Raw genomic sequence first — 23,448 nt, 5'->3', positions numbered from 1 at the left:
TAATCTGTGAACATTTTTGTCATTTGGTGGCATATTGGCTCTTGTATAACACAGTCGCCGCTAAAGGAATTTTGGCATATTATCTAATTCTAAAAACAAAGGTTTTGTTGTTGGCATCTAGTGCCACTTAACCAAAGATCTTGCAGTTTGTGCACCTTTGTCATTATGTTGTGTATGCACTACGACAAAAAAACGCAGCATCACAGTGCTGTAGTGTGAGCTTGAATTAAATGAAAAAACGAAATCAGTAAATTATAACTTTTACTTTATTGGTGCCAGAGGCAAAGAAACCAAAAACAAATATATTTTAATTAATAACAATACATTATACATTGTATAATGCCTGAATATTCTGACAGGTATGCATGACTGCTCTTAGTTATCAGGGGATGACTTGGGGCTGTAGTCTATTAGATTCTTATCAAGTGTTTGAACTTGAAACCATGGTCCATCTCCTTTCGCTCTCATGTGTCTGCGAACTTCAAGCTGTTGTAGTCTACAAAGCAAATTGAGAATAATGAATAAGACATTGTGAATTAGGCTCAAAATCTGTAGTCAAAATTACTGTGCTGAACAGGTAGCATTTAAGTCACAATAAAAACTAAGATAAACACACACAACCATATGCTAATGGCCAAAAAGGTGCCAGTTCTTTCAACCATTAAAATATGCTTAATTACTTTTACATTTACTCGTTTAGCAGATGCTTTTATCCAAAGTGACTTACAAAGTAGGGGAAAACTATAGAAGCACAAATCGATTGATCGAAAACTATTTTACATAAATCCTTTTCATAGCTCATATTTCTTATTGCAACATAATCAATTTGCACTACTGGTATAGAAAACAGAAGTGGACTGTCAAGACTGTTGGTGAGTATTATCTCACCCTGAGAGCTTAGGCCCCATAACATTTGCTTAAAGAGAAGATAAGGAATAAGGTAACCTATAACTAGGATGACAACCTATTACTTCATTTACATGAACATATTTAGAATCACAACATTTATTGCATAAATAATTGGGAATGACATCACATGCAATGTCAGAAGTACACATTCAGCAAAGTCATGCAGGGAAAAACTTACCTCATTTCAGCCTTCTCTGCCTCCATCTGGATAAGTGCCATCATTTTCTCATAGTCCTTTACTGGGCTGTCATAAAACGTACGAGCAATCCAACGAGTGGCTGGATGCTAAGATATAATGAAGAAACCCAATAAAAAGTGATTGTAAAAAAGAAAATTGGATTGGATTAAAGAATAACACACATTGTTTTTTGGATATCATAATACCTTGTAGTATTCCCAATGTTCTGGTTCATAGCCTTCAGGTATTTCTGCCAACTCTGCCTCTCCTTTAGTGCACAGCAAACAATAATCAGCATATTATTGCAGGTACAGAAGCACGTAAAGAATAAATTCAGGCAATTCTGAAACTTACCAACAAAAACATTAACAAAGGTCACAAGTGCTGCAACAGGGATCCCAGTGAGAAGTATGTAATATTTCTGTTGTAACGGAAAGAAGGAACACCAGCAGATAAAAAATGCTTAATAGAAAACGAAAAAGCAGTCTACATTGTTGAATAAATACGAATCACATTCTATCACTATTATCATAGGATGTTTTACCAGCAGGTGAAGAAATCTCCTATCATAGAAGTCGGTGGGTTTGATGATAAACATCCTTTTTCCATGGCTGCCATGACGGACAGCAACTGTAAAAGAATGAGTTTGTTTAAGGAACTTTTTCAAACAGACAAAAAGTCGCTGGAACTGGAGTACAGAACTAATTTGAAGTAAAAGTGATATATCAAAGACTATAGCTGTAACCAAAATCCAAGTTCAGGATACAGTATGCAGTTACAGTGGATGTAAAATGTTTCATACAAGATCAGTGCAAACTATGTTTTGCCAAAACGTCATCAACACGTTCAAAATACATTTGATAAAACACGGAATAATTGGTATCTATATCTCCATTCAGAAGCAGTCATGCTTAATATTTACATATTACAGACTGCGACTGAGCTGTTTATTTGGGCTGCTTACAGAGGTAAGTCATTATGTTCAGGCCAGTTTGTACACTAGACGTGCAAAGCAAGACAGACAAGGTCACTACAAGGAAAAATCCCCTAAACCGCCATATTATTACGTATTAAGTAATAGATATACACTTCACCTTGTTCCGTACGTGCAACAGTCCTGGAAAGTAAATTCGTCGCTTGATGAGGTCGTTTCAGCGGGTTTAATCTGGCTGTAAAAGCAGCCACCGCTCGAAGAACGCTCATGCCCACCATGATTGTTGAGCGAGCGAGGAACACGGACTCCTCCAATTGGTTGATCTAACACTGTGAAGCCGCTCACCATCAATCTTTGAGCATAATAAAAGTTCAAATATCCAAATATTATAAATAAATATTTTAACACGCCTGCTCCTAAAAATAACTAACAAAAAAACTACATAAAAACTAACAAATATAATGTTCTTTATTTAAAATGCTAATTTTTGCTAATTCGACGTGCCGATTTTGGAGATTAAATTAAACATATACGAAATCATGCCACATTAGCATTCTATTCTATTTCAGAATACTTGAAATATACATATTTTTGAAAGATATCATAGAAAATTAGATGACGAAAATAAGAAAATATTCTAACGTGAAAAACCTGTAATGCCTTTAATGTGCATACCACTATTGTTTAACTCCGATTATACAAACATGTTTATTATTTCCCTGCTTACACTGTACATGTTATTTAGAAGTTTCCACATGAATGTGAACTTTAACTGTGAAATGCACAATGGTTTGACTCGCCGACAGATGGCGCTGCACGCTTCCGCTGCTCTTGACATTGTTTGTCAAGATGGCCGCGGCCATAACGTGCCGCCTGTCAGCTGCTTTCTGCAGACAATTTCAACGTTTTGTTACGATGTCTTCATACAAACAGCCTCAGTTTGCAGCTCAGTCAATTTTCAAATTTCAGTCATGCCAACAAAGGTAATGCTTTCTGCTAACGTTTATGTTAAGCCTAAAAGTCAAAGCATCCTAATACAGTTTCTTAACAGTACAGAATATGCCACTTATTTCATGAATTATAAACAGTATCTTTTTATACGCAACATTTCCTGTGTATTAGTCAAATGTTTGATTTATTTTGTTTCAGAGCTTCCGTGTATAGTCGAGCGCTCCACACATCCTGTGTCAGAAAAGGACTGGAGGAGTATTTTGACCTCCCAGAGAACTGGGGTGAACCAACAGTAAAATCGGGTACCAACATTACTAAAGCTTTTATTTGTTGTTTTAAATGACCGCTGTTCACACTAGTTTAGTTATTTGTTACGGCTTTTTGAACATTCATCAACTGATAATGCCTTGTGTTGTCACATTATTATTTTGACCATAGGTGCTCCATGGACTGCCAAACAGCTTAGGATGAAAAGTAATGAAGATTTACACAAACTATGGTAATTGTGTTTTATGGCAATTTTACAACCTAAAGGTTAAAACTTTTATGTAATCCTTGTGCTCTTGTTTGTATTTTTCAGGTATGTTCTCTTAAAAGAAAAGAACATGTTACTCACTATAGAACAAGAAGCGAAACGACAAAGTCTTCAGATGCCTAGTCCAGAGCGTGTCAAAAAGGTCAGACAAAAAAAAAGATTTAATCTTAACAACATAAACAAACGTTACTGCGCATACACACTTGTGTAACTGTCTTATTTCACCTTGTTTTTTCACTCCACTTGGTATTAATAAAGGAAATTACGTCATATGATAAAGGAAACATAGAGTGCATCCGTAAAGTATTCACAGCGCTTCACTTTTTCCACATTTTGTCGTGTTACAGCCTTATTCCAAAATATATTCAATTCATTATTTTCCTCAAAAATCTTCAAACAATACCCCATAATGAAAGAAGTTTGTTTGAAATCTTTGCAAATTTATTAAAAATGGAAAAAAAGCACAAAACAGCCTTTGCCATGACACTCCTGTTGCATCCTGTTTCCACTGATCTTCCTTGAGATGTTTCTACATTTTGATTGTAGTCCACCTGTGGTAAATTCAGTTGATTGGACATGATTTGGAAAGGCACACACCTGTCTATATAAGGTCCCACAGTTAACAGTTCATGTCAGAGCACTAACCAAGCATTAAGTCCAAGGAATTGTCTGTAGACCTCCGAGACAGGGTTGTATTGATCTGGGGAAGGGTACAGAAAAATGTCTGCAGCATTGAAGGTCCGGTCCCAATGGGTGCAGTGGCCTCCATCGTCCATAGATGTAAGAAGTTTGGAACCACCAGGACTCTTCCTAGAGCTGGCCGCCCGGCCAAACTGAGCGTTCAGGGGAGTAGGGGAGGAGACCAAGAACCCGATGGTCACTCTGACAGAGCTCTGGAATCTCTCTCTGGAGAGAGGAGAACCTTCCAGAAGAACAACCATCTCTGCAGCACTCCACCAATCAGGCCTGTATGGCAGAATGGCCAGACGGAAGCCACTTCTCAGTAAAAGGCACATGACAGCCCGCCTGGAGTTTGCCAAATGGAACCTGAGGAACTCAGACCATGAGAAACAAAATTCTCTGGTCTGATGAAACAAAGATTGAACTCTTTGGTCTGGAGGAAACCAGGCACCGCTCATCACCTGGCGAAAACCATCCCTACGGTGAAGCATGGTGGTGGCAGCATCTTGCTGTGGGGATGTTCTTCAGCAGCAGGTACTGAGAGACTAGTCAGGCTCGAGAGAAAGATGAATGCAGCAATTTACAGAGACATCCTCGATGAAAACCTGCTCGAGAGCGCTCTGGGGCGAGGGTTCATCTTCCAATAGGACAATGACCCTAAGCACACACAGCCAAGCTAACAAAGGAGTGGCTACAGGACAACTCTGTGAATGTCCTTGAGTGGCCCAGACTTGAGCCCGATTGAACATCTCTGGAGAGATCTGAAAATGGCTGCGCACCGACGCTCCCCATCCAACCTGATGGAGCTTGAGAGATCTTGCAAAGACAAATGTGAGAAACTGCCCAAAAATAGGTGTGACATGCTTGTAGCAGCACACTCAAAAAGACTTGAGGCTGTAATTGGTGTCAAAGGTGCTTCAACAAAGTATTGAGCAAAGGCTGTGAATACTTATGTACATGTGCTTTTTCTGTTTTTTTATTTTTAATAAATTTGCCAAGATTTCAAACAAACTTCTTACACATTGTTATAATTGGGTATTGTTTGTAGAATTTTGAGGAAAATAATGAATTGAATCCATTTTGGAATAAGGCTGTAACATGACAAAATGTGGAAAAAGTGGAGCCCAGTGAATACTTTCTGGATGCACTGTATAAACAAGTAGCTATATTTAAACATATCAAACATACTTTCCAATAAACTAAATTATCTTATACTTTATTTTAACCATCTTTAATCATATTTATCACTGACAAAAAGTAAATGATTTAGTCAAATTCCAGCGTCATATTTGCTTCAAAATGCATTTCGAGATCAAGTGATCACAAACGGCACACACTTCCTTGAAGTGACCATGGCATGTACCCTTTGCTAACAGACTTCTGAAAAGGCCCTTCACGAAAGGATTCAGCTCCTTCACTTTCGTTTGGAATACCCCTAGAAATGCTGTCCCCTTCACCAAGGGCACATAAATGCTGTTTGGAAAACTGCCCTATATTAAAATTCTTAGTGCCCAGCCATGTGCTTGTAGTGTGGTACCATGGTCTGTTAAGCCTCTTTTTCAAACATGGTTTGATGCATTCAGTCACAATCAGATCAACATGTGTCTAATTCTGAATTCCTTTAATAGGTTGAAAGGTCAATGAAGCGCCTAGACACCGTGGTACAAGAGCGAGGCAATTCTTTGCGTTTACTGCAGACAGGACAAGAGAAAGCCAGACCAGGCGCGTGGCGAAAAAATGTTTTTGGCAAAACAATCTGGTAAGCCAATGAAATAGGTCAGTGTCATGCAATATACAGAATGTTCTTGATGAAATAATTGTAATGGAATGTATTTCTTTAACCAGGTACAAATTCAGGGAACACCCGATTCCCTGGCACCTGAATACAAGATACAAAAGGAAGCGTTTCTATGAACCATTGCATGTTGCTCCTTATACAAGGTAAGGTTGTTGAAAAATGACATGCTATCAGATTTGAAAACAGTAGTTTTGTGAAAACAGTGTGGGAAGGTTAAAGCTCAGTATGAATATAAGAGTTTTAGAAAGTTGCAGTACTTTGAGCATCTAAGTATGAGTTAAGCTACAGTATGTCTGAGCGCTTCACAAACATCGACTCGTGGTAAATAAACATAAATTTGAAAAAGATCGGGTGGTGCTAACACCACCCTCTAGAATAATAGAAAACTTGGTAACACTATAGTGACCAATTCTCACTATTTCCTAGTTGCTTATTAGATGCCTATTTTTAGCATATTGGCTGTTTATTATTACTTATAAAGCACAAATTCAACATGACCATATTCTACTTTCCTAATCTTACCCAATACCTAAATCTAACAACTACCTTACTAACTATTAATAAACAATAAATTAGTAGTTTACTGAGGCAAGTCAAAGGAATTGTTCACTTTCAACATACATTTTCATGATAATTTACTCACCCCTGTTGTCATCCAAAATTGTATGTATTTTTTTCTTTAGTCGAAAAGAAATGAAGATGAAAACATTCCAGGATTATTATCCATATAGTGGACTCTAAACGAACTTTAAACGTTCAAAGGACTTTAAACGATACCAGATAATGAATAAGGGTCTTAGCTAGATAAGACTATTGGTAATTAAAAAAAAATTTGCTGTTCTGCAAAGCGCGCTCAAAACTTCATGTAAAACGCAATAACGTTGAAAAGGACACAGCGAAAATATCCAAGTTCAAAATCGTCCTACATTTAGTTTTACCTTTTAACACCCTTTTTTTGTAAACAGCGTTTGACTTCGTATTTGCTCGTACAACTTGTAAACACTGACTCTGCACTTCTGCCTATGTCAAGCGTGACCTTTTCCACGTAATAACGTATAAAGTGAAGTTGTGATCGCGCTTTGCAGAACAGTGCACGGCGAGCATTTGCGTTTATAAAGCAAAAACATTTTTATTTTATTTAGGAAATAACCGATCGTTTTAAGCCCATTGAAGCTGCACTGAAACCGTTATTTTGACCTTCAACCGTTTGGAGTCAATTGAAGTCCACTATATGGATTATTAATGCAGGAATCAAAACCTTCACTTATTTTCGAACTAAAGAAAAAATACATAAACATCTTGGATGTCATCAGGGGTGAGTAAATTATCATGAAAATGTATGTTGAAAGTAAACAATTCCTTTGATGGTTTATTAATACCTAGAATTGGACCTTAAAATAAAATGTGACTGATAGCTTGTCATTGTAATGTCTGATGTCTGTTGATTTATTGAGACTGGTTATTTTGTTTATTGTTTTGATGATTCTTCATAATGGCTCACTTTGTCCTGTGAAAATTATTTTGCCTATTCAATTTCTATTCAATGAAAATATGAACTTTAACTCTTGTTCTCAATTTTAGATTGAGCCTTGAAAACCACCTGAAAAGTAAAACGAGGAAAGAAAGACGAGAAAAGAGAAAGCAAAAAGAGCTTGCCGAAATATTCCCAAAGAAGACTGCAGTTGCATGAGATCCGGTAGAAAGACAAGGACTTTTTTTGCATGTATTAAACATTTGTTGTACAGTCAAATAATAAATGTACTTGTAATCAAGACACTGTGTTGTGTATTTTTATCTTTTGCCACTTAAAGGGTAACTCCACCCAATAAATGAATATTCTGTCATGAATTACTCACCCTCTAGTTGTTCCAGACATGTACAACTAGAGGGTGAGTAATTCATGACAGAATTCTTATTTTTGGGTGGAGTTACCCTTTAAACACCTTTGAAACCTATTGGGTGCTGCCTAATCATGTTTTACATGCAGAATGAAAAGACTATTTAAATGTTTTTAAGATAAGATCAATGCTTTCAAATACAAATACACACAATCACAGGATAACAGAACGCAAATTACACCAGTTTAACAAAAAACAATTTTATTCCCAAAAGAGCCGATCAATTGTTAAAAGCATAACAAACATTTGATTTCTTATGATTATTTTATAGGAAGTAACAGTGGTCTAAAATAAAACTATAACGCACTGATACAGTTTGAGGGATCCTGGGTATTTTTTATGTACCCAGAAGTCGCTTTTACAGTTGTCACTTTTTTTAATTACCCAGGTGATCAGAAAAGTGTTGCCAATTAGATATGAAAATATTCTGGATGAAATACAAAAGAGTGCAACCATATGGTGCTGTTTAAAATATGGTTTGCACACAAAAAAAAACAATAAGCGTCCTTGCTAGTTCCTGAGTCCACAACAAAGGCTTCTCTACTAGGTATTTGTTTTTTATATTTCTTCCATTTCTTGAGGTTCTGAAGCCAAGCAGGCATTGAAAGAGCTTGTTAAGGGCACTTTCTGTCTACACATTGTTTCCCACCCTCCTCATACTCCTGTTTAGAAATCCACATTTGCTGGAATGTTCCCTAAAAGTGACAAATGTGAACCACATTTTGTTAACAAATCAGTCAACACATTATAGTCCATGACATCATAAGAATTTGCTAAACAATGCTCACCAGTGATGCAAGGATAGAGCCTCCTATCCAAGCACTAAACCGACGCTCCACAGTTGTGTTATTGGCTATCAATTTCAAACGCATACTCTGCACAGGTAGAAAAACAAATCTTATATGTCTCTTACAAGTCTGTTGTGTTATATGTACATCAAGTACAAAAAATTCACATGGCACTCACTGGTGGTGTCTTCTGGGAGAGTTCTCTGTTTAGTCTGTCTGTAAATCCTTGGATAAGAGTGTTACCTCCTGTAACAACCACACTGCCATACAAACCCTGTAAAAACACAGCGTTTTCTCACATGTTGGCAAAAAAACTAAACAAAAAACACAAAAATTATGTGATGTGCTTACTGGTCGAATGTCTATGTCACACATGCCAACACTGGTGGTTACAACGTGACTGACCCCCAGCATGGTGTTCCCTGACAGACCCTGTGAGAACAGAGTAAAAATAAGATGGAATAGAAACAGAAGCCCTCTCAGTGTAACTATGACAGTGTAAGGAGTACTTCTTGCCTTAGCATTGGAAGGATCAAAAAGACCCTCTGGGATCTTAAGTCTTTCCGCTCCAAAATCACAGTTGTATCCATTAGGCAGCTCATAGTGAACGGTGGGCATCTGGGCCGCTACTCTGTAAAGAACAGATTGTCATGTTTATTTTAGTCTACAAGTTGTTTTAAAACACCATGTACATCATATAAATGTGGTTTTCTTGCTGATTTTCAATTACAGTTGTTTTATTGTATGTAAACGCACATATACATATATATTGCTTTTGATGTGTAACAAAATAAATGTACAAAAATTATTGGACCTACTGTTCATCATAAGACGAGTCTGATACTTGCAGCACAGAAGCCTGAAAATCTTGTATGACAGTCTGAAAAAAATATGCAACATTTATGGCTGCCTCCAAGAAGGCTCTTTCACACCTGGGACGATGACTAAAATGATAAATAGATTTACATCCACATCATGGCGTTATATTTATATACTATACTTCGTTATTGAGAATTCTCTTTGCTTACATTACACATATAGTTATGCCACGAACGAGTAACTTGAGGTAGCTTCTCTTTTTTCTTCCAAATGGCTGGAGCTCCTTCACGAACTGAATCCTTTCAGGAAAAACAATCAAATCAGTAATTATTTATAAAGGAACTCAAACACAGATGAACGGTATAGAATAAACTTTAAAAGGTCTTACCTTTGATGCAATCATATACGGAGGCACTATTTCTACACCTAGTTCTTGAAACAGCTCTCTACATTGCATACTCATAAAGTCACCGGCAAGAGGAGACTTTACGATGCCTAAAGAAAAAAGATCATAAAGGAACAAACGTTACAAAAACATGCACACAATGTCAGACAATAATGATATATAAGATTTTGCTTTGATTACCTTGCTGTAAGACGTAACCATCATGCACTGGAATAGCAGTAGTGTGTGTTGCTCCACTGTCCAACACTAAACCTGTTGATCGTCCATTGGCAAACCTAGAACGCGGAGTTAAAGATTCAACGATACATATCCTTTCCCTTTTAACCCAGGTCTAGTATAATTCTTCTCCTGAGCAAAACATGAACCACCCATCTAGTCATGCTTAACACATAACATTTCCCTTCGCAGAGGTTTTACTATTTTCCAATCAGACAATTGCAATAAAGGATACGCAGACAGTACAGCTGATTTACACAAGAAGAAAGCAGGAATGTTGTAATGCTCAAACATCAGCTCAGTCAGCTTCTCTCTTTTCGCTCGTGTGTTCCACTGCAAGATGGAGAAAACAAAATCTCATGTGATTTTCCATTTGGTTTATTTAACGTTATGGATTTATTCTCTGTCAAATCCATTAAATCGACATACCGAGGCTTCTGACATCAGGACTGGATGCAGACTAGGCTCTGATTTGAAATGCATTTTGTAGGTGTGATCTAAAATAGCTTGAAAACTGTCCCAGTCCTCAACTTTAGACAAGAGAAAAAGCAAACAGATTAAACAATGCGTTTACTGTTTGCCTGGTTTACATAAGCCTATTATAATTCAACATACTCATTCCATTTTTGAGAGGTGACATGACCTCCATCTGTTCTCGGGGGACCCTAAGCTGGTTGGTGTCAATGTAGTAGGTGGTGCCACTCTGCTTTTTCTCTCCATCAGTCTCCATTGGTGTACTGCCGTCCTCCCGGTCCAGTGTCACACCGATCACAGTGGGAAAATCAGCCTAGAAAACACACAGCACCATCAGAATCTAAACCTTCAACTTCAGCACCAATATGTGGGTTTGTCCTACTGTACACACCTTGGGGCAATCCTCGCCAGCATATCCAGCTCTCACTGAATATGAGCCCATGTCAAAGACAAGAGCACCAACTTCATCTGTTTGTAAAAAAGCAAATAAGAAACTAATGAGGATAGACAAAAATAACAAACAGCTTGATTTTAATGATACGAGATGACAGAATAGTAGACAAATATAAGAACGCTACATACGTAACGTTGCGGCTTTGTGTATTTTTTAAATTAACCATAAACCTAGCTATGGCCTGCAATACACTGTTATGAAACACAACCTAAAACACAAACAACCTGCAACAACATATCAATATATAAAATAGAAATGATCATGTGATGCTAGTCTGATGGCTAGCGAGGGCTAATAAACGTGGCGCGTTCATTTATTTGATTCTCCCTCTGAAATCGCGCTTACCTCCTCCATACACTCCGCCACTCATTCTTGCGGCTGGTCAACACTGATAGACAAGAGTTTCTTGGTTTCGTATTTTAAAAGCGTGGATACGAAACGGAAACGGCGCGATTTGTGTTTTTCACCGTCACAACAAAGGAAACGAATCAGACATCTTTGTCTTTGGGGATTTTGGTGGACTGTAACTCTACCTCATTGTTCAGCGCCACCAATCGGCTTGGAGGATAAACGGCGGTTAGCATCCATTCACTGGTGTCATCATTTTAATAGTCTTGTTTGATTTATTTGCAGTTGTAAACTGTTTTTAATTTAAAAAATTTAAAATGTATTAGATGTGTAGCTCTGACATTTTTATATGCCAAATGTAAATTGAACAATTAAATGAACATTTTATTGTCAGAACTGCACTCCATAAACAAATGTCTTGTGTACATGCCTGGCCAATCCTCAAAAGTATACTGTATTTTGAGTGTTTGTGTTTGAAATTATTTAAATAAATATTAAATAAAACATGTTTAAGTAAATCAAATGAATTGCAAAAATTGACATTTTTTCTTTATCGATTTGTTGTTTCAAAACATAAGCTTTCCATTACACTTTATTTCATTCCATAGGCATCAGGATATAATTTGACAAGTGGGTTTAGGTCCTACTTAAATACTACTGCTATTTGGGGTCACATGACCCCAACAATTGATGGAGAATTCTGGATATTGATCTAAGTTTTAGGTGTAGAATTCTTCCATATGCTGATTAGAGATACACCTAAAAGGATTACAGTTGTAAAATAAATGGTTTTGACCAGCCGAGGGCCATAGAGAGCCATTCATTTAACTGGATGTGGCCTACTGCTCCTGTCAAAACTTTTGTGATACATTTAGTGAATTTATGTATATATAAACGCTAGAAAATAGATTTCAAATAGTAGTTTTTGATCCATTTTGAAATGTCAGCTTTGTCATCTCATGCTGCTGAAGATCTCCCTGGGCCCTGTGGAGATGTGTGAGTTTGTGTGTGCATTTATGTGTGTGAATTATTATTTTTTTAATTAATGGACAACAGCTACGCTAATTATTCTCCTTCTGCCTTCCTCCCAGAGATTACGCCAGGCCCAGATGAACGTCATATGCCCATCCCTAACTAGAGATTACGCCACACCTGAAAGTCACGTGCCATCCCAGCTCAGGCAATTCCATCTCCACCCAAGAGCAAAGTGACCATCTGACCATCCCAGCTCAGGCAACTCCATCCCCAACCAAGAGCAAAGACGGACTTCTTGTCACATTTATGTTAAATTTACAATACTTAGTATTTAATGTTAAACGTATATAACATGACAGCAGTTTGAAGTTATAGCTGCACTCAGTTACATTATGCCATTAGTATTTTCCCTGCTTATAACATTCCCCTGTTGTCTTATATCGATCACAAAATAAGACAAAATTAGACCTAAACAGTTTCAACAAATGAAATTTCCTAAATCGCAACTAATATGCCCTCTCTATTTTTCAAAAAACATTTACTCTGTAACTTTAATAAAAGTCACTGAATGCCGCAGCTTTGCCAAAAGTTTTCTGTGATGGTATAGGGGTAGGGTTAGGGAATAGAATATACTGTTTGTACAGTATAAAAATCATTACGTCTTAGAAGACGTATTCCACTGAGATGATGGGAACCATTTTTAACTAGGGAAAACATTATGGGGGTCATTTTGACCCCAAGGAGAGGTTTAGGGTTAATATGGGCTTCTTTTTCTACTTTTTGCTTAAACTCCCATACATATTGCCATTGCTTTGAGACTTTTGAATTTTGATGGATGAATTTTTAATACATTTTAATAAATTAATGATGCTTTTTTCAACCTTGATTTGGCCATGTTCTATGGAGACAACGGGAGTCATATGAGACAAAAGTATTGTCAGTTATAAAATACCATGTTAAATACATATTAAAATAATATATATAAATAATGAATGAAATAAAACATCTAATTAATTTATCTAATGTTAAATTTGCACTCACTCACACAAATGCATACAGTATGTGTTTGTATGTTGTTTCACAGCAGATGAGGAAGTAGTGGTCAACTGGGATGACAATATTTAAATGTAGCAGTTTTACATTTTATATAGGAAGCAAACCTTTTATTGGTTTTATAACCAGATTGGCATAATAAAGATTACAGCGTGAATCATTGTACATATTTATAATACTCAAAACATAAAAAATAAACCAAACCAGTCTATTGTTTTGAGGGAAAATTTAATAAACCAATTGGTTAACCAATGGCTGTCCATTCATTAAACATTAATACGACTCCTCACAAGGTTCAGATTTCAAACAAGCTAAATAACCTGATACCATGCTGTATACACGACTATTTAACAACTACGCAAAGCTATTTAAAGCTGCTATTAAATTCATATTTGTTTTAATCCCATTAACATCAATTTAATGCAGTCTAAAAAAGAGAATGAATAGGTGCACCTGCTTTTGTGTGCTTGTTTGCATGTGCTGCGCATGAGGCTGTTTTGCATGATGATCTGGATAGGGGTTTGGCTGTATTCATGTTACAAAAATAGAAAGACTATTTACAATTGTGTTCAATTATTTTCATTTGGTGTACCAAAAGAGATTTGGGCGTTTCAATTTAATACATAAAAAAATCTTAAAACACCACCTATGAAAGGCCACATTTGACAGACAAATCCGCAAAAACTAACCCGCTGTCATTCTCTCAACAGGTATTGGCCTGGCTTTTGTTGAAACTAGTAGTTAGATATAACATTAGCACGTAGAACATGAAAACTCTAAATATCAATAAATAACACCAAAAAGAAATAGCTAAGGCATGAACAAGCAAACAGCACTAAAAATTATGTGAAAAAAGTGATGGAAAAAGTTGAATGTTAATCTTGTTTTTTATTAAAACAACACTACGAATAAGGGGAAATATACATGCGTTGTGGATGTGACAAAAAAGGATGTGGTTTTTGGGAGAAGACAAACTTGTATTTCTGTGCTTGAAGCAATAATAGCCAATAAATGGAGATGGGATGCCTCTTTATTAAACATAAAATAGTCACATCATTTTAATTTTCATGTGTTTATGCATTTATGAGGAACATGTAGCGTTGTGGATGTGACAAATCTGAAAATGGCACTTACCTGTCTATGAAAAATCATGCACTAAAAATAAAACAAATGCTTTACAAATTTGAAGAGAGATTTCACATGGGTATTTGAACCACAGAATGTTAATATCTGTGCTGTTACTATAGTAAACACCGTTGGTAAAAGCTCAATGTTTTCATGGTAAGGTTGACATTTTCACAGAATTGCCCAGTTGTTCATTTCACATCCGCCGTGTGTCACTCTTCGTGGCTCGTTTGTGCTGTTTATATGAAAGCGCACAGGACGCACGCGCGCGCGCTCATACAGAGAGAGAAACAGCAGTAGCAGGATGGCGAGCAAGGACACAAGACAGAGTTCCCCACATCCAGCCCGAACAAAATCACAATGTGTCGGAATTGTGCGACTTTTATTTATTGCATTTATTCACATGGCACAGGCGAACAAACAAGGTAAGAAACCAGGCGTGTTATGTGTGAGAAAGGACTGTTTTGCGTCAATGTTTAAGGCTAAGGCTTGTTACTGCAAGCTAATCACTGCTAGCATCGAGCCTTTCCGTGTCAGAAAACAAAATAAATATTTGGCGTTATACATAATATTGGATTCGGCATTCTGTGTCGGTATACGAGAAGTAAGAAGTGAGTAAATATTTCTGTAACAGTGGCTATATGACAGGGTTTAGAGACATTGGTTTACTTTGGGTTTTAAAGCTAACAAGCTTAGTCATATTACATCAGCTAACGTTAGTACATAAAACCCTTCTGAAGTTACTGTCACTGTCACTCTCAGTAACAAACCAAAACAAGGGGTCTATGCTTCTCACCCTGGACAGGTTTCCGTTTTTATAATTAGACATATAATAAATATGTTCACTGTCCAGTAGTGACTAGCTGACGTCAGTTGGTTGATTAGCTGCTAAATGCGGGTTTGTTATTGAACGGGTACCACATAAACAATCCACACGTGTTATAGACATTAGAATATCTTATTTATATGTTGCTGTCTGTGGGAATATATGTCTAAAGATTGAAAGTGAAGCGTTAATTCGAGTTTTGTTTCGGAGGCCCGGTCTGTCAGTGACATGTCAACTAAGAGTTAGGAGGAGGTCACTGCATACTGCAAGTTCATGCAAGTTTTTACTGTCTGTTTTCTTTCAATTTACAGTTAAAAACGTGAGTATTGGACGTCACTAGATTTGTTGTGTTTGCACTAATCTGTAGTAGAGATGCATATGAATTATGACTTTGAGTGAGTTTTTCAAAACAGTGTTTTGAGATCTTCAGCCACCACTGGAATAAAGTCAGTCAGTTTTTCTTGTGTTAAAATCTGAGACACAATAACTTTGTAATACTTCAGATGATGTAAAGATGACTTTGTTATTGCCACCATATAAACTCACCTTGTTCACTGCATGTGCTTAAATGACTCAGTGTACCAGAACATGGGACAATAAAGCATTTCATTAATAATTGTTAATAACAGAGTCTTAAATGTTTTTATGGTACTTGTAGCTGAAGAGTATTTTATCATTTAGCTGCTTGCTATATATAATACAAACAAGCGTGGAGGTTAATTGAATAAGCAGGCACGATTATTGGCCATTTCAGGGGCCAAATATCGACCCGGTATATTTGTGTTTCTCTAGTTGTCAATACTTATCACAAAGATAAGGATGTTCAGACCTTGTAATAAGGATGTATATTGTAAGTGTCACAAATAAACAGTGTTGGGCAAGTTACTTTCAAAACGTAATAAATTAAATATTACTAGTTACTGTCATTTAAAAGTAATTGGTTATATTACAATATTACTGTCTCTGAATTGTAATGCGATACACTACGTTTGCGTTACTTTTGCATACAATTAAGGATGGGCTTTTTTCAATAATTTCATATTATTCTGTAATAAGTGGTTATCTCGTTTATTTTGTTTGACATGTTCTTGATAAGAAAAACAAGCATTTAGGCCTCGGGCTGTTTTACTCTGGTGAAAGTTCCTCAACCGGTTAACAAGCTGGTAACTTGAAGGCGACTACTATTTTAACTTCCTCGGAGGAAAATACAGGATTTTAGTGATTGAAAAAGGTGTCAGTCTTATGCTAAGGCAAAATTCATTTACATTAGTTTCAGTGAAATATGTTTTTTTTTTCGTGTTTCAAATAATATGAATATGAATTTAAACAACCGCCCCTGAACAAGTTATGGTAAGAAATTAATTTTTGTTAATCATTTAAAATTACATTGGTATTTTTTACTTAATGTTAGTAATGTTAACAAATTCTGTGGCTCACCAGTTTATAAAACATTTTATTATGGTGATGTGAGCTGAGCATTACACAGGCCACCGGTTTGTAAACTTAAAATATTTAAACTAGTTTGCGATCTGAGTGAACAAAGATTTAGGAACACATAGGCCTACAAATGATTTTTATTAGGGCTGAACGATTTTGAAATATAAGTCTTAAATTCAGTTTATGCTTGTGGCTAGCCTATGCTGTAGTTTGACACGCTCCTCTCCAAAAATGTAATAATGCGTAAACTCAATGCAGACCAGACCCTACGCGAACCGCAAGCACTGTGATTGGTCTGTTTAAACCCCTCCCTCTGCTAAAAAAACTCATCATGTTTACTCAAACACATTTCTGAATGGATTATCAAAGTAAATAATTGTAATTATCGCAAGCTGCAACAAAAGTGAGTGTTTACTTGCCAGCTTTCACTGCTAATGTTAGCACACACAATACCTGACACTGCGCAGCATCCTCCACACAAAACAGCCAAAAGAGTCCCACACAACTGATGTGCTGGTCCTCTTTTACACTAAAGTTTCCACAGTGCCACGTTCTGTTGACCATGAGTCACCATGAGAGAGCAAGCTTCCGTCCCGTGCACTTGTGGAGAATGCCTTGTGGTGTGCATTTTCCATGCATTTTTAATGCTTTTGAGATGGTACTAGTCGGCACCTAGCAGGGTCGCATCAAACTGTACATCCACATAATAAATCGCAGTCTTTGCGGTTAGAAAATTTGAACACATTGTGATTAAATCACAAATGCAATTAATCGTTCAGCCCTAATTTTTAAATCATTACAGATGAATTAAGATGATACAACTCTTAATGAAGTCTTCTGTAGCAATAACTTAATCCTGTGTATAATAAACGCTTTTATCAAATTCAGTTTTTCTGTGTGATTTGGGGTATTATTTGAGTAGTATTTAATGGTCTTCTCAATAGAACCATGTTGATTAAACAAACTACCTGCAAAACTAATACTTGTTAGTTTCACAGTACAATGGCGGACATTCCGTATAAAGCCAACAATACATTGCGTTGTCAAGCGGCCAGTAGTGGTATCAGTCTGCATTTTCAGACGGGTTTAAATGCTTCAGTGAAAACATTTTATTTGTAATGCCCTATATTCCTGGGTTACGGCAAAAACTAATAATTACTGTAATATTGTTACTTTTTTAATGGGTTACTCCCAACACTGCAAATAAACTGCGAGTAGGTGCTTTAAATTGTCCGGGTTACCAATGTTGGACTAGTACTACAGTTCATCAGTGAAGGTGTGTGATCTTTACCCATCACAAACCACATGTTTATTTTCTCCATAATCCCTGGATTACTTGGCCTCTTTTGTTAGGACGTAGCCATTCAAAAATGCTTTAAGGGATTAGATGAAGACTGGCCTCTTGGTGACATTTTCAGCAAGAAATTATCAGAGAACGGCAAATTTTGTTTTGTTTTTCATAATACACAATTTCTAGGTGCTTGTTTAAGTATAACAGTAGTTTTTGTTTCCTTCTGTGAACTAGTGACAAAATTTCTTCCAAATTCCTAATGAAAGCATTATCATTTATTTGAAGGAAATTAAAATGGGACAAACTGATCAAAATAAACAAAAAGATGTCATGTTTGCAGATCTTTAATACTGCAAAGAAAACAAGTTCATATTCATGTCTAAACAACACAGTACTAATGTGTGTACATATTTTAGGATCAGTTCAAATAGTGCTGGGCGATATACAGGTGTGTATTTTTGTTATTGCATAAATGTCTAATATACCGCATTACCGCTCTATGTATCTTAAACAATGTGCGGAATGCGGCACAGCGCCACACTGTTTCATTGGGGTTGGTGACCGGCCATTCCCACAGAATGTGTATTTCTATGCTAAGGCACTTCTGTACTTTTCAACTGTAGGATGTCTCTCACTGTACCACTTTTCTATATAAACATGCTCTAAACAGAGGCGTTTGGATGTTAACATTCGTCTCGCACATGAGCAGTAACATTACATATTTAGTTCGTTTTGAAATGAGAGTGCGCAGATGACACAGGTGTAGCAATCGCAAGTTCTCATTACGTTATATTAAATAAATACACTCTTGAGCAAACATTTAAAAAAAAGATAGTGTTCCCCTCATACCTGCTCAATATAAGCATATTACATGATGTGTTTTTAGTTTTATCTGTCTCTCTGAATGCTATGATGAGATAGGAGGAGGATAGACAGTTGCATGATTGTATCTCCCCTTGCCCCGCCTCTGTTTTTTACAAAGCTCATCGCTCTGAAAAGCATGGTGTGCTATGATTGGTCGAATTCTGCAAACGTGTGATGGAAATGTAACGCCTCTTACAATATTTTAACATCAGGTTCAAAAGCAATTGTACTTCGAGCACTGTTTTCTATTTATTTGCTTAAATATTATATATGCAAGTTACCTTTGCTATTCAGTTGTTAAAGAAGTCTAAGGTTTGCAGTTATTATAGGGGGAGGGGATTGTTTACATTGTGTAGTTTCAAGTTGTTTGCTAAATTTGAACAATTAAAAGGTTTTGTATTTTGACTGGAACTGTCTAGCATCCTGATCCCTTCACTTTATCATGAGTGCCAACTCTTTATAAAGAGCATAATTTTGTTGGACTAACAAACCTGTATAATGCTAGTATTTACAATATTCATTCACCATGACAATATAAAAGGGCAATTTAAGTCAATCAACTGCAGTATTTCCTTGCTCAATCAGCTGAAAATGTGGTTTAAAAAATACCGCCATGTACCGGGGAAACTATTTTTTTTTTTATGGTAATACCTCCCAGCACGAAGTAAATAAATATACAATGGAATCATTTTGTACAACTTTAATGTGTCTTTGCAGTCTCTTAGTCTTTAGAATGCTGTTGGGCGACTTTGTCATTCCTGTGGTTTGTTTCGGTTTAAATTCAACAGGCACTGGACATGCAGTCAAAAAAGGCTAAACGGGAGTGGTCTAAAATTTTCGGTTGATAGAGCTATCAATTTCCCAAAAATGTGCTATCAAACCTTGCAAACCTAATATTATAGATGTGTTAAATTTTTTCATGATTGTTAATGTCAATTCTTGTTTTGTTGTGATTGAAGATCACTTACGGTTCAAATGACTCCAATTAATAGACCTATTTCGCACCTCCTTTTTTGAAAGTCCTAAATGGGCTTAATAGTTACAAAGAGACCACACTGAGGCATGAACAGATGGGTAGGTGCTCTTTGGAAGTATGTGTTAGTTAAGTCTTCTAACTCTTCCCTGGAAAAGAATGCACCACTATTTAATTTACTGTGATAACTCAGTTATTGACTGAACGGACTCTGTGAATAGCCATTAAGTGTTTTTCGGCCCCTTTTAAGTCAAGCGGAGATGTTTATGTCTAGTTTTCACAAAACCGCACAAAATAAGTGTCCAGTTATCACTGATCATCTCATTGTGTATCAGCTGTGGATTGCCTTGTATGTGTATGCTTGTTTTTAGGTAGGTATGGTACAAAATAATTTTTCACAGTTTTAATGTGTCTTTTCAAGCTGTCAGTCTATCACATTGCTGTTGGATGACTTTTTCACTTCTTACATTTAGAAGTGCTGATTAAACGACATTTTTGAAATGTCTATTTTTCTGCAGCAGTGTAAACAGTTCATCTTTTACTTACACTGGGTATTTATTACAGCTGTGGTATGCTTCCAAATAAACACTGTATGACAAGTAAGGAAAATCATTTGTCTTGCTACTCACAACTCTTTTTTTTCTGATGGCACGTTATGGCCAAGGGTCAGTGTTCGGATGTTTCAGGACATAACAGTTTATCACAGTTAAAGTAACAGGATTTGAGAGCATGTTTTCATTTGGGGATCTTCTTCAAGACCTTGTCTTATCTGCTCAACAGATGCCAGAAAGAAGGGAAATGTTTGACGGAGAGATCCTGCTAGAGCACATAATGTTCAAGCTTTCAGGCATAGAGGGGCAGTTTCCCAGACAGGGATTAGTTTAAAGGAGAACTAGGCCCAAGTTAAATTATGACATTTAAGTAGTTTTGTACAAACATGCTTTACAAAAAAATGTACAGGTTAGCTGAGAGTTGGCACCATTACTGTTCACTGAGTAAAATAACATACACATCATGAGCTCTCTCATAACCTGAGCCAAATCACCATTCTTCTGAACGATGGTAACCACGAAACTCAAAATACCTCTTAAAGACAACTGAACAATTAACACTATCAAGTCTTTAATTGTATTGTAAAGAACATAAAATTGCACTTTCACAAAAATGACTCTCCTAATGCTGTCGCATGCAAAGCATGCTGGGAACTCTAAATTCACTGCCCAGTTAGTGAAATTAACTAAAAGAATTAATGCAGTCCCACAACAAAAAATTAAGTAAAGATCCTTTATACAAGTTTAAGTGCGTTGAACATGATAAAGTTAAGTTGAATTTACTCTGTAATTTGTGCATTTAGAATTATTTACTGTTAACTTAAATTTTGATAAAAAAACAAGAACAAAATTGTATAAAGTAAAGTTTACTTTAGAAAATGTTACACAGAATAACTTTTTACAGTTTAGTGTTAATCCCTGTCTGGGATACTGCCCCTAAAGTTTAAACCTGCGAATGGTTCTGTGATTGATCTGCAGCCTTCAGTTTCTTTCCAGCGCTGTAGAAATTGTATCCTGCAATGGCAAGAGCCACATATGCCCATACGTCTTGTCTGTCTGTGTGTGGCTAAAAGGAATCCATTAAAGGTGTATATGCAAGAGCAAGAGTTTTGTTTTATTTTTGCTCATTCAGCAACACTTGACTCCCTCCAACTGACTTTCTACAAAAATCAGCGACCAGTAGGGAAGGCTCTGACACGCATTCCTCACAATGCAACGTCCGTCATTGTCTTTTGGTGTTTGTTCTATGTTTATGAAAATCTTCAATGTTCAAAGTTTTCAATGCATACACCACCATTGTTGAACGAAACATAGGCCTTAGCTGGACATGTTTTTTGGTATCCCTTTGAATGGATATTGTTGGCATGTTTGACAAAGCATTAGCTGAAGAAACGGGCCATTGATTTTAACTATACAAACCTTTGAAGTGTAATTGTTGACCTGTTGCTCAAATCTTGGACTGATCTCTTTGGAGAGCTTGCTTGTGAGCATTGCAGGTGGTTTTGTACACTTTGTAAAATAAATCCTCTTCCTGGCTCTGTGGCTTTTTTAAGGAGCAGTAATGTGTAAATGTGGTAACAGATCGCTGATGTGTTAAGATGTTTCAGTCCTCCAACTGTCAGACTCTTTCTAGCAAGCATCTCACCGAATCTAAATTCCTTTGTTAACAAAGTGAAACATCTTGACAGACGTGCGACAAACTACATGGCTTAAACCGGCCCTACATAGGGAACACTTTGTTTTAGTTGATTTATACCTGAAATCTAAGACTGTGAATCTAGACTACGAATCTGCAAGCATACTCCGTGTATAGGCTCAAGGAAAGTGCTTGATTCAAAACAAAATGTAAGATCTTGATTAATGTAACACCATCCTTTTAACTAAAAATTATGCCCAATAACCTTCCCAAGTTTAATATATAAGGTTACTTAATGTGCAAAGTAATGTTTTGTTCACCTCTGAAAGTGAATACCAGGTGCAATGTGATAATCACCCTCAGGTGTTTCAAAACCTGTATGAATGTCTTTGTTCCGCTGAACACTAAGGAAGATATTTGGAAGAATTTCAATAACCAAACAGATCTCATCCCCCATTTACCTCCATCGTGGGGGAACAAATATTATGGGAGTCAATGGGGGATGATATCTGTTTGGTTACTGACATTCTTTCAAATACCTTTCTTTGTGTTTAGCAGACCAAAGAAATGTATACAGGTTTGGAACAATCTGAGGGTGAGAGTAAATGATGACAGAATTTTCATTGTTGGGTGAACTATCCCTTTAATGAGTGTAACTGACCTCCATCACTATAAACTTCACTAGAGTTACAGGTCCGCAAACTAATAATAGCACAGTGAGTAGGTTGACATGAGGGTGAATTTGAGAGCTCAGCAGCTTCAGGAAGACTTGCCTTTGCATTTACAAACCTGTTGATCTGTAAATGCAGCATGCTGCCTCTTAATTTGTGCCTCGGCTCAAAGACTTAAGTGTCAGTTTTGTGGTTCATTGTTTCACGGTTGTCTTAACTTTGTTATCTCTGTCCACAGTTAGTATCAATAGTGATGGTTGTCCTGGTTTATGGGAGACCGTTATTGCTAAAATTGGTTTCTTAGAGATAAGAATGCAGATTGGCCTGACAATGTCCATTTCTGCCATATTCACTGGAAGTGTTTGCTTCTGTAGCCCCTGCGCTTTCCTTCACCATGACTGGAAACACAGTCAGTGAGTCATCACAAAATTACTGTATCGTCAGTCCTTTGTGTTGCCTGATGGGTAATTTTGTCAAAATCTGATACACTCACAGAGAGCCACTTGCACAAACAGAGAACTCAAATCATCAACTTGCATGGCATTGTTTGCTGATACCCAAACCTCATGGGAATTTTCTTCTCTCCGCAGCTTTCATACAATCAGACAACATCCTGGAGGTACTACATTTTGGGGAAGGAGGCCTCTTGCAGGTAAG

At 36.7% G+C, this 23,448-nt stretch overlaps 4 protein-coding genes across 5 annotated transcripts in view; 2 read left to right on the top strand and 2 right to left on the bottom strand.

Annotated features, from left to right (window-relative positions):
• Nucleotides 1-248: 248 nt before the first annotated feature.
• On the bottom strand, nucleotides 249-2,354 carry ndufb5 (NADH:ubiquinone oxidoreductase subunit B5). The gene is made up of 6 exons (XM_079461369.1): nucleotides 2,182-2,354; nucleotides 1,632-1,717; nucleotides 1,442-1,508; nucleotides 1,294-1,355; nucleotides 1,088-1,194; nucleotides 249-496 (listed from the first exon to the last, which is right to left on the bottom strand). Exons 1-6 carry the CDS (start codon nucleotides 2,297-2,299, stop codon nucleotides 376-378), a joined length of 561 nt encoding a protein of 186 aa, XP_079317495.1. The 5' UTR covers nucleotides 2,300-2,354; the 3' UTR covers nucleotides 249-375.
• Nucleotides 2,355-2,784: 430 nt separating this feature from the next.
• mrpl47 (mitochondrial ribosomal protein L47) lies at nucleotides 2,785-7,756 on the top strand. Its single transcript, XM_079461014.1, has 7 exons — nucleotides 2,785-3,004; nucleotides 3,171-3,274; nucleotides 3,411-3,471; nucleotides 3,553-3,649; nucleotides 5,817-5,947; nucleotides 6,034-6,129; nucleotides 7,568-7,756. The coding sequence occupies exons 1-7, from the start codon at nucleotides 2,871-2,873 to the stop codon at nucleotides 7,674-7,676; spliced, it is 732 nt and encodes a 243-aa protein (XP_079317140.1). The 5' UTR covers nucleotides 2,785-2,870; the 3' UTR covers nucleotides 7,677-7,756.
• Nucleotides 7,757-7,910: 154 nt separating this feature from the next.
• On the bottom strand, nucleotides 7,911-11,577 carry actl6a (actin-like 6A). The gene is made up of 14 exons (XM_079459657.1): nucleotides 11,387-11,577; nucleotides 10,979-11,055; nucleotides 10,729-10,900; nucleotides 10,543-10,643; nucleotides 10,349-10,446; nucleotides 10,078-10,172; nucleotides 9,880-9,986; nucleotides 9,701-9,790; nucleotides 9,491-9,552; nucleotides 9,189-9,303; nucleotides 9,024-9,104; nucleotides 8,851-8,946; nucleotides 8,673-8,759; nucleotides 7,911-8,579 (listed from the first exon to the last, which is right to left on the bottom strand). The coding sequence occupies exons 1-14, from the start codon at nucleotides 11,409-11,411 to the stop codon at nucleotides 8,499-8,501; spliced, it is 1,287 nt and encodes a 428-aa protein (XP_079315783.1). The 5' UTR covers nucleotides 11,412-11,577; the 3' UTR covers nucleotides 7,911-8,498.
• A 3,237-nt stretch (nucleotides 11,578-14,814) lies between these two features.
• The window catches only part of tmem131 (transmembrane protein 131), a 32,878-nt gene continuing 24,244 nt past the window's right edge, over nucleotides 14,815-23,448 (top strand). For both annotated transcript variants that reach the window (XM_079460229.1, XM_079460228.1), the window contains exons 1-2: nucleotides 14,815-14,967; nucleotides 23,382-23,443. In XM_079460229.1, coding sequence (XP_079316355.1) covers nucleotides 14,847-14,967; nucleotides 23,382-23,443 — 183 coding nt within the window. In that variant the 5' untranslated portion in view covers nucleotides 14,815-14,846. The remainder of the gene's footprint in view (nucleotides 14,968-23,381; nucleotides 23,444-23,448) is intronic.

Source organism: Barbatula barbatula, assembly GCF_947034865.1.
Source record: "Barbatula barbatula genome assembly, chromosome: 7".
In the NCBI taxonomy this organism is placed as follows: Eukaryota; Metazoa; Chordata; class Actinopteri; order Cypriniformes; family Nemacheilidae; genus Barbatula; species Barbatula barbatula.
The sequence above is the reverse complement of the archived record's forward strand: the minus strand, read 5'-3'. Positions and strand labels throughout refer to the sequence as shown.

Excerpts from the sequence above, each read along its gene's own strand:
- actl6a (XM_079459657.1), bottom strand. The coding sequence starts at position 11,411 with ATGAGTGGCGGAGTGTATGGAGGAG. Across the intron at positions 10,644-10,728 it reads ACCTCTCAAAAATGGAATGA|TTGAGGACTGGGACAGTTTT; the intron begins GTATGTTGAATT and ends TCTTGTCTAAAG. Across the intron at positions 8,580-8,672 it reads GCTCTATCCTTGCATCACTG|GGAACATTCCAGCAAATGTG; the intron begins GTGAGCATTGTT and ends TGTCACTTTTAG.
- ndufb5 (XM_079461369.1), bottom strand. The coding sequence starts at position 2,299 with ATGGTGGGCATGAGCGTTCTTCGAGCGGTGGCTGCTTTTACAGCCAGA. Across the intron at positions 1,718-2,181 it reads TGTTGCACGTACGGAACAAG|TTGCTGTCCGTCATGGCAGC; the intron begins GTGAAGTGTATA and ends ATTCTTTTACAG. Across the intron at positions 1,356-1,441 it reads CTTTGTTAATGTTTTTGTTG|GAGAGGCAGAGTTGGCAGAA; the intron begins GTAAGTTTCAGA and ends TGTGCACTAAAG.
- mrpl47 (XM_079461014.1), top strand. The coding sequence starts at position 2,871 with ATGGCCGCGGCCATAACGTGCCGCCTGTCAGCTGCTTTCTGCAGACAA. Across the intron at positions 3,472-3,552 it reads GAAGATTTACACAAACTATG|GTATGTTCTCTTAAAAGAAA; the intron begins GTAATTGTGTTT and ends TGTATTTTTCAG. Across the intron at positions 3,650-5,816 it reads GTCCAGAGCGTGTCAAAAAG|GTTGAAAGGTCAATGAAGCG; the intron begins GTCAGACAAAAA and ends TTCCTTTAATAG.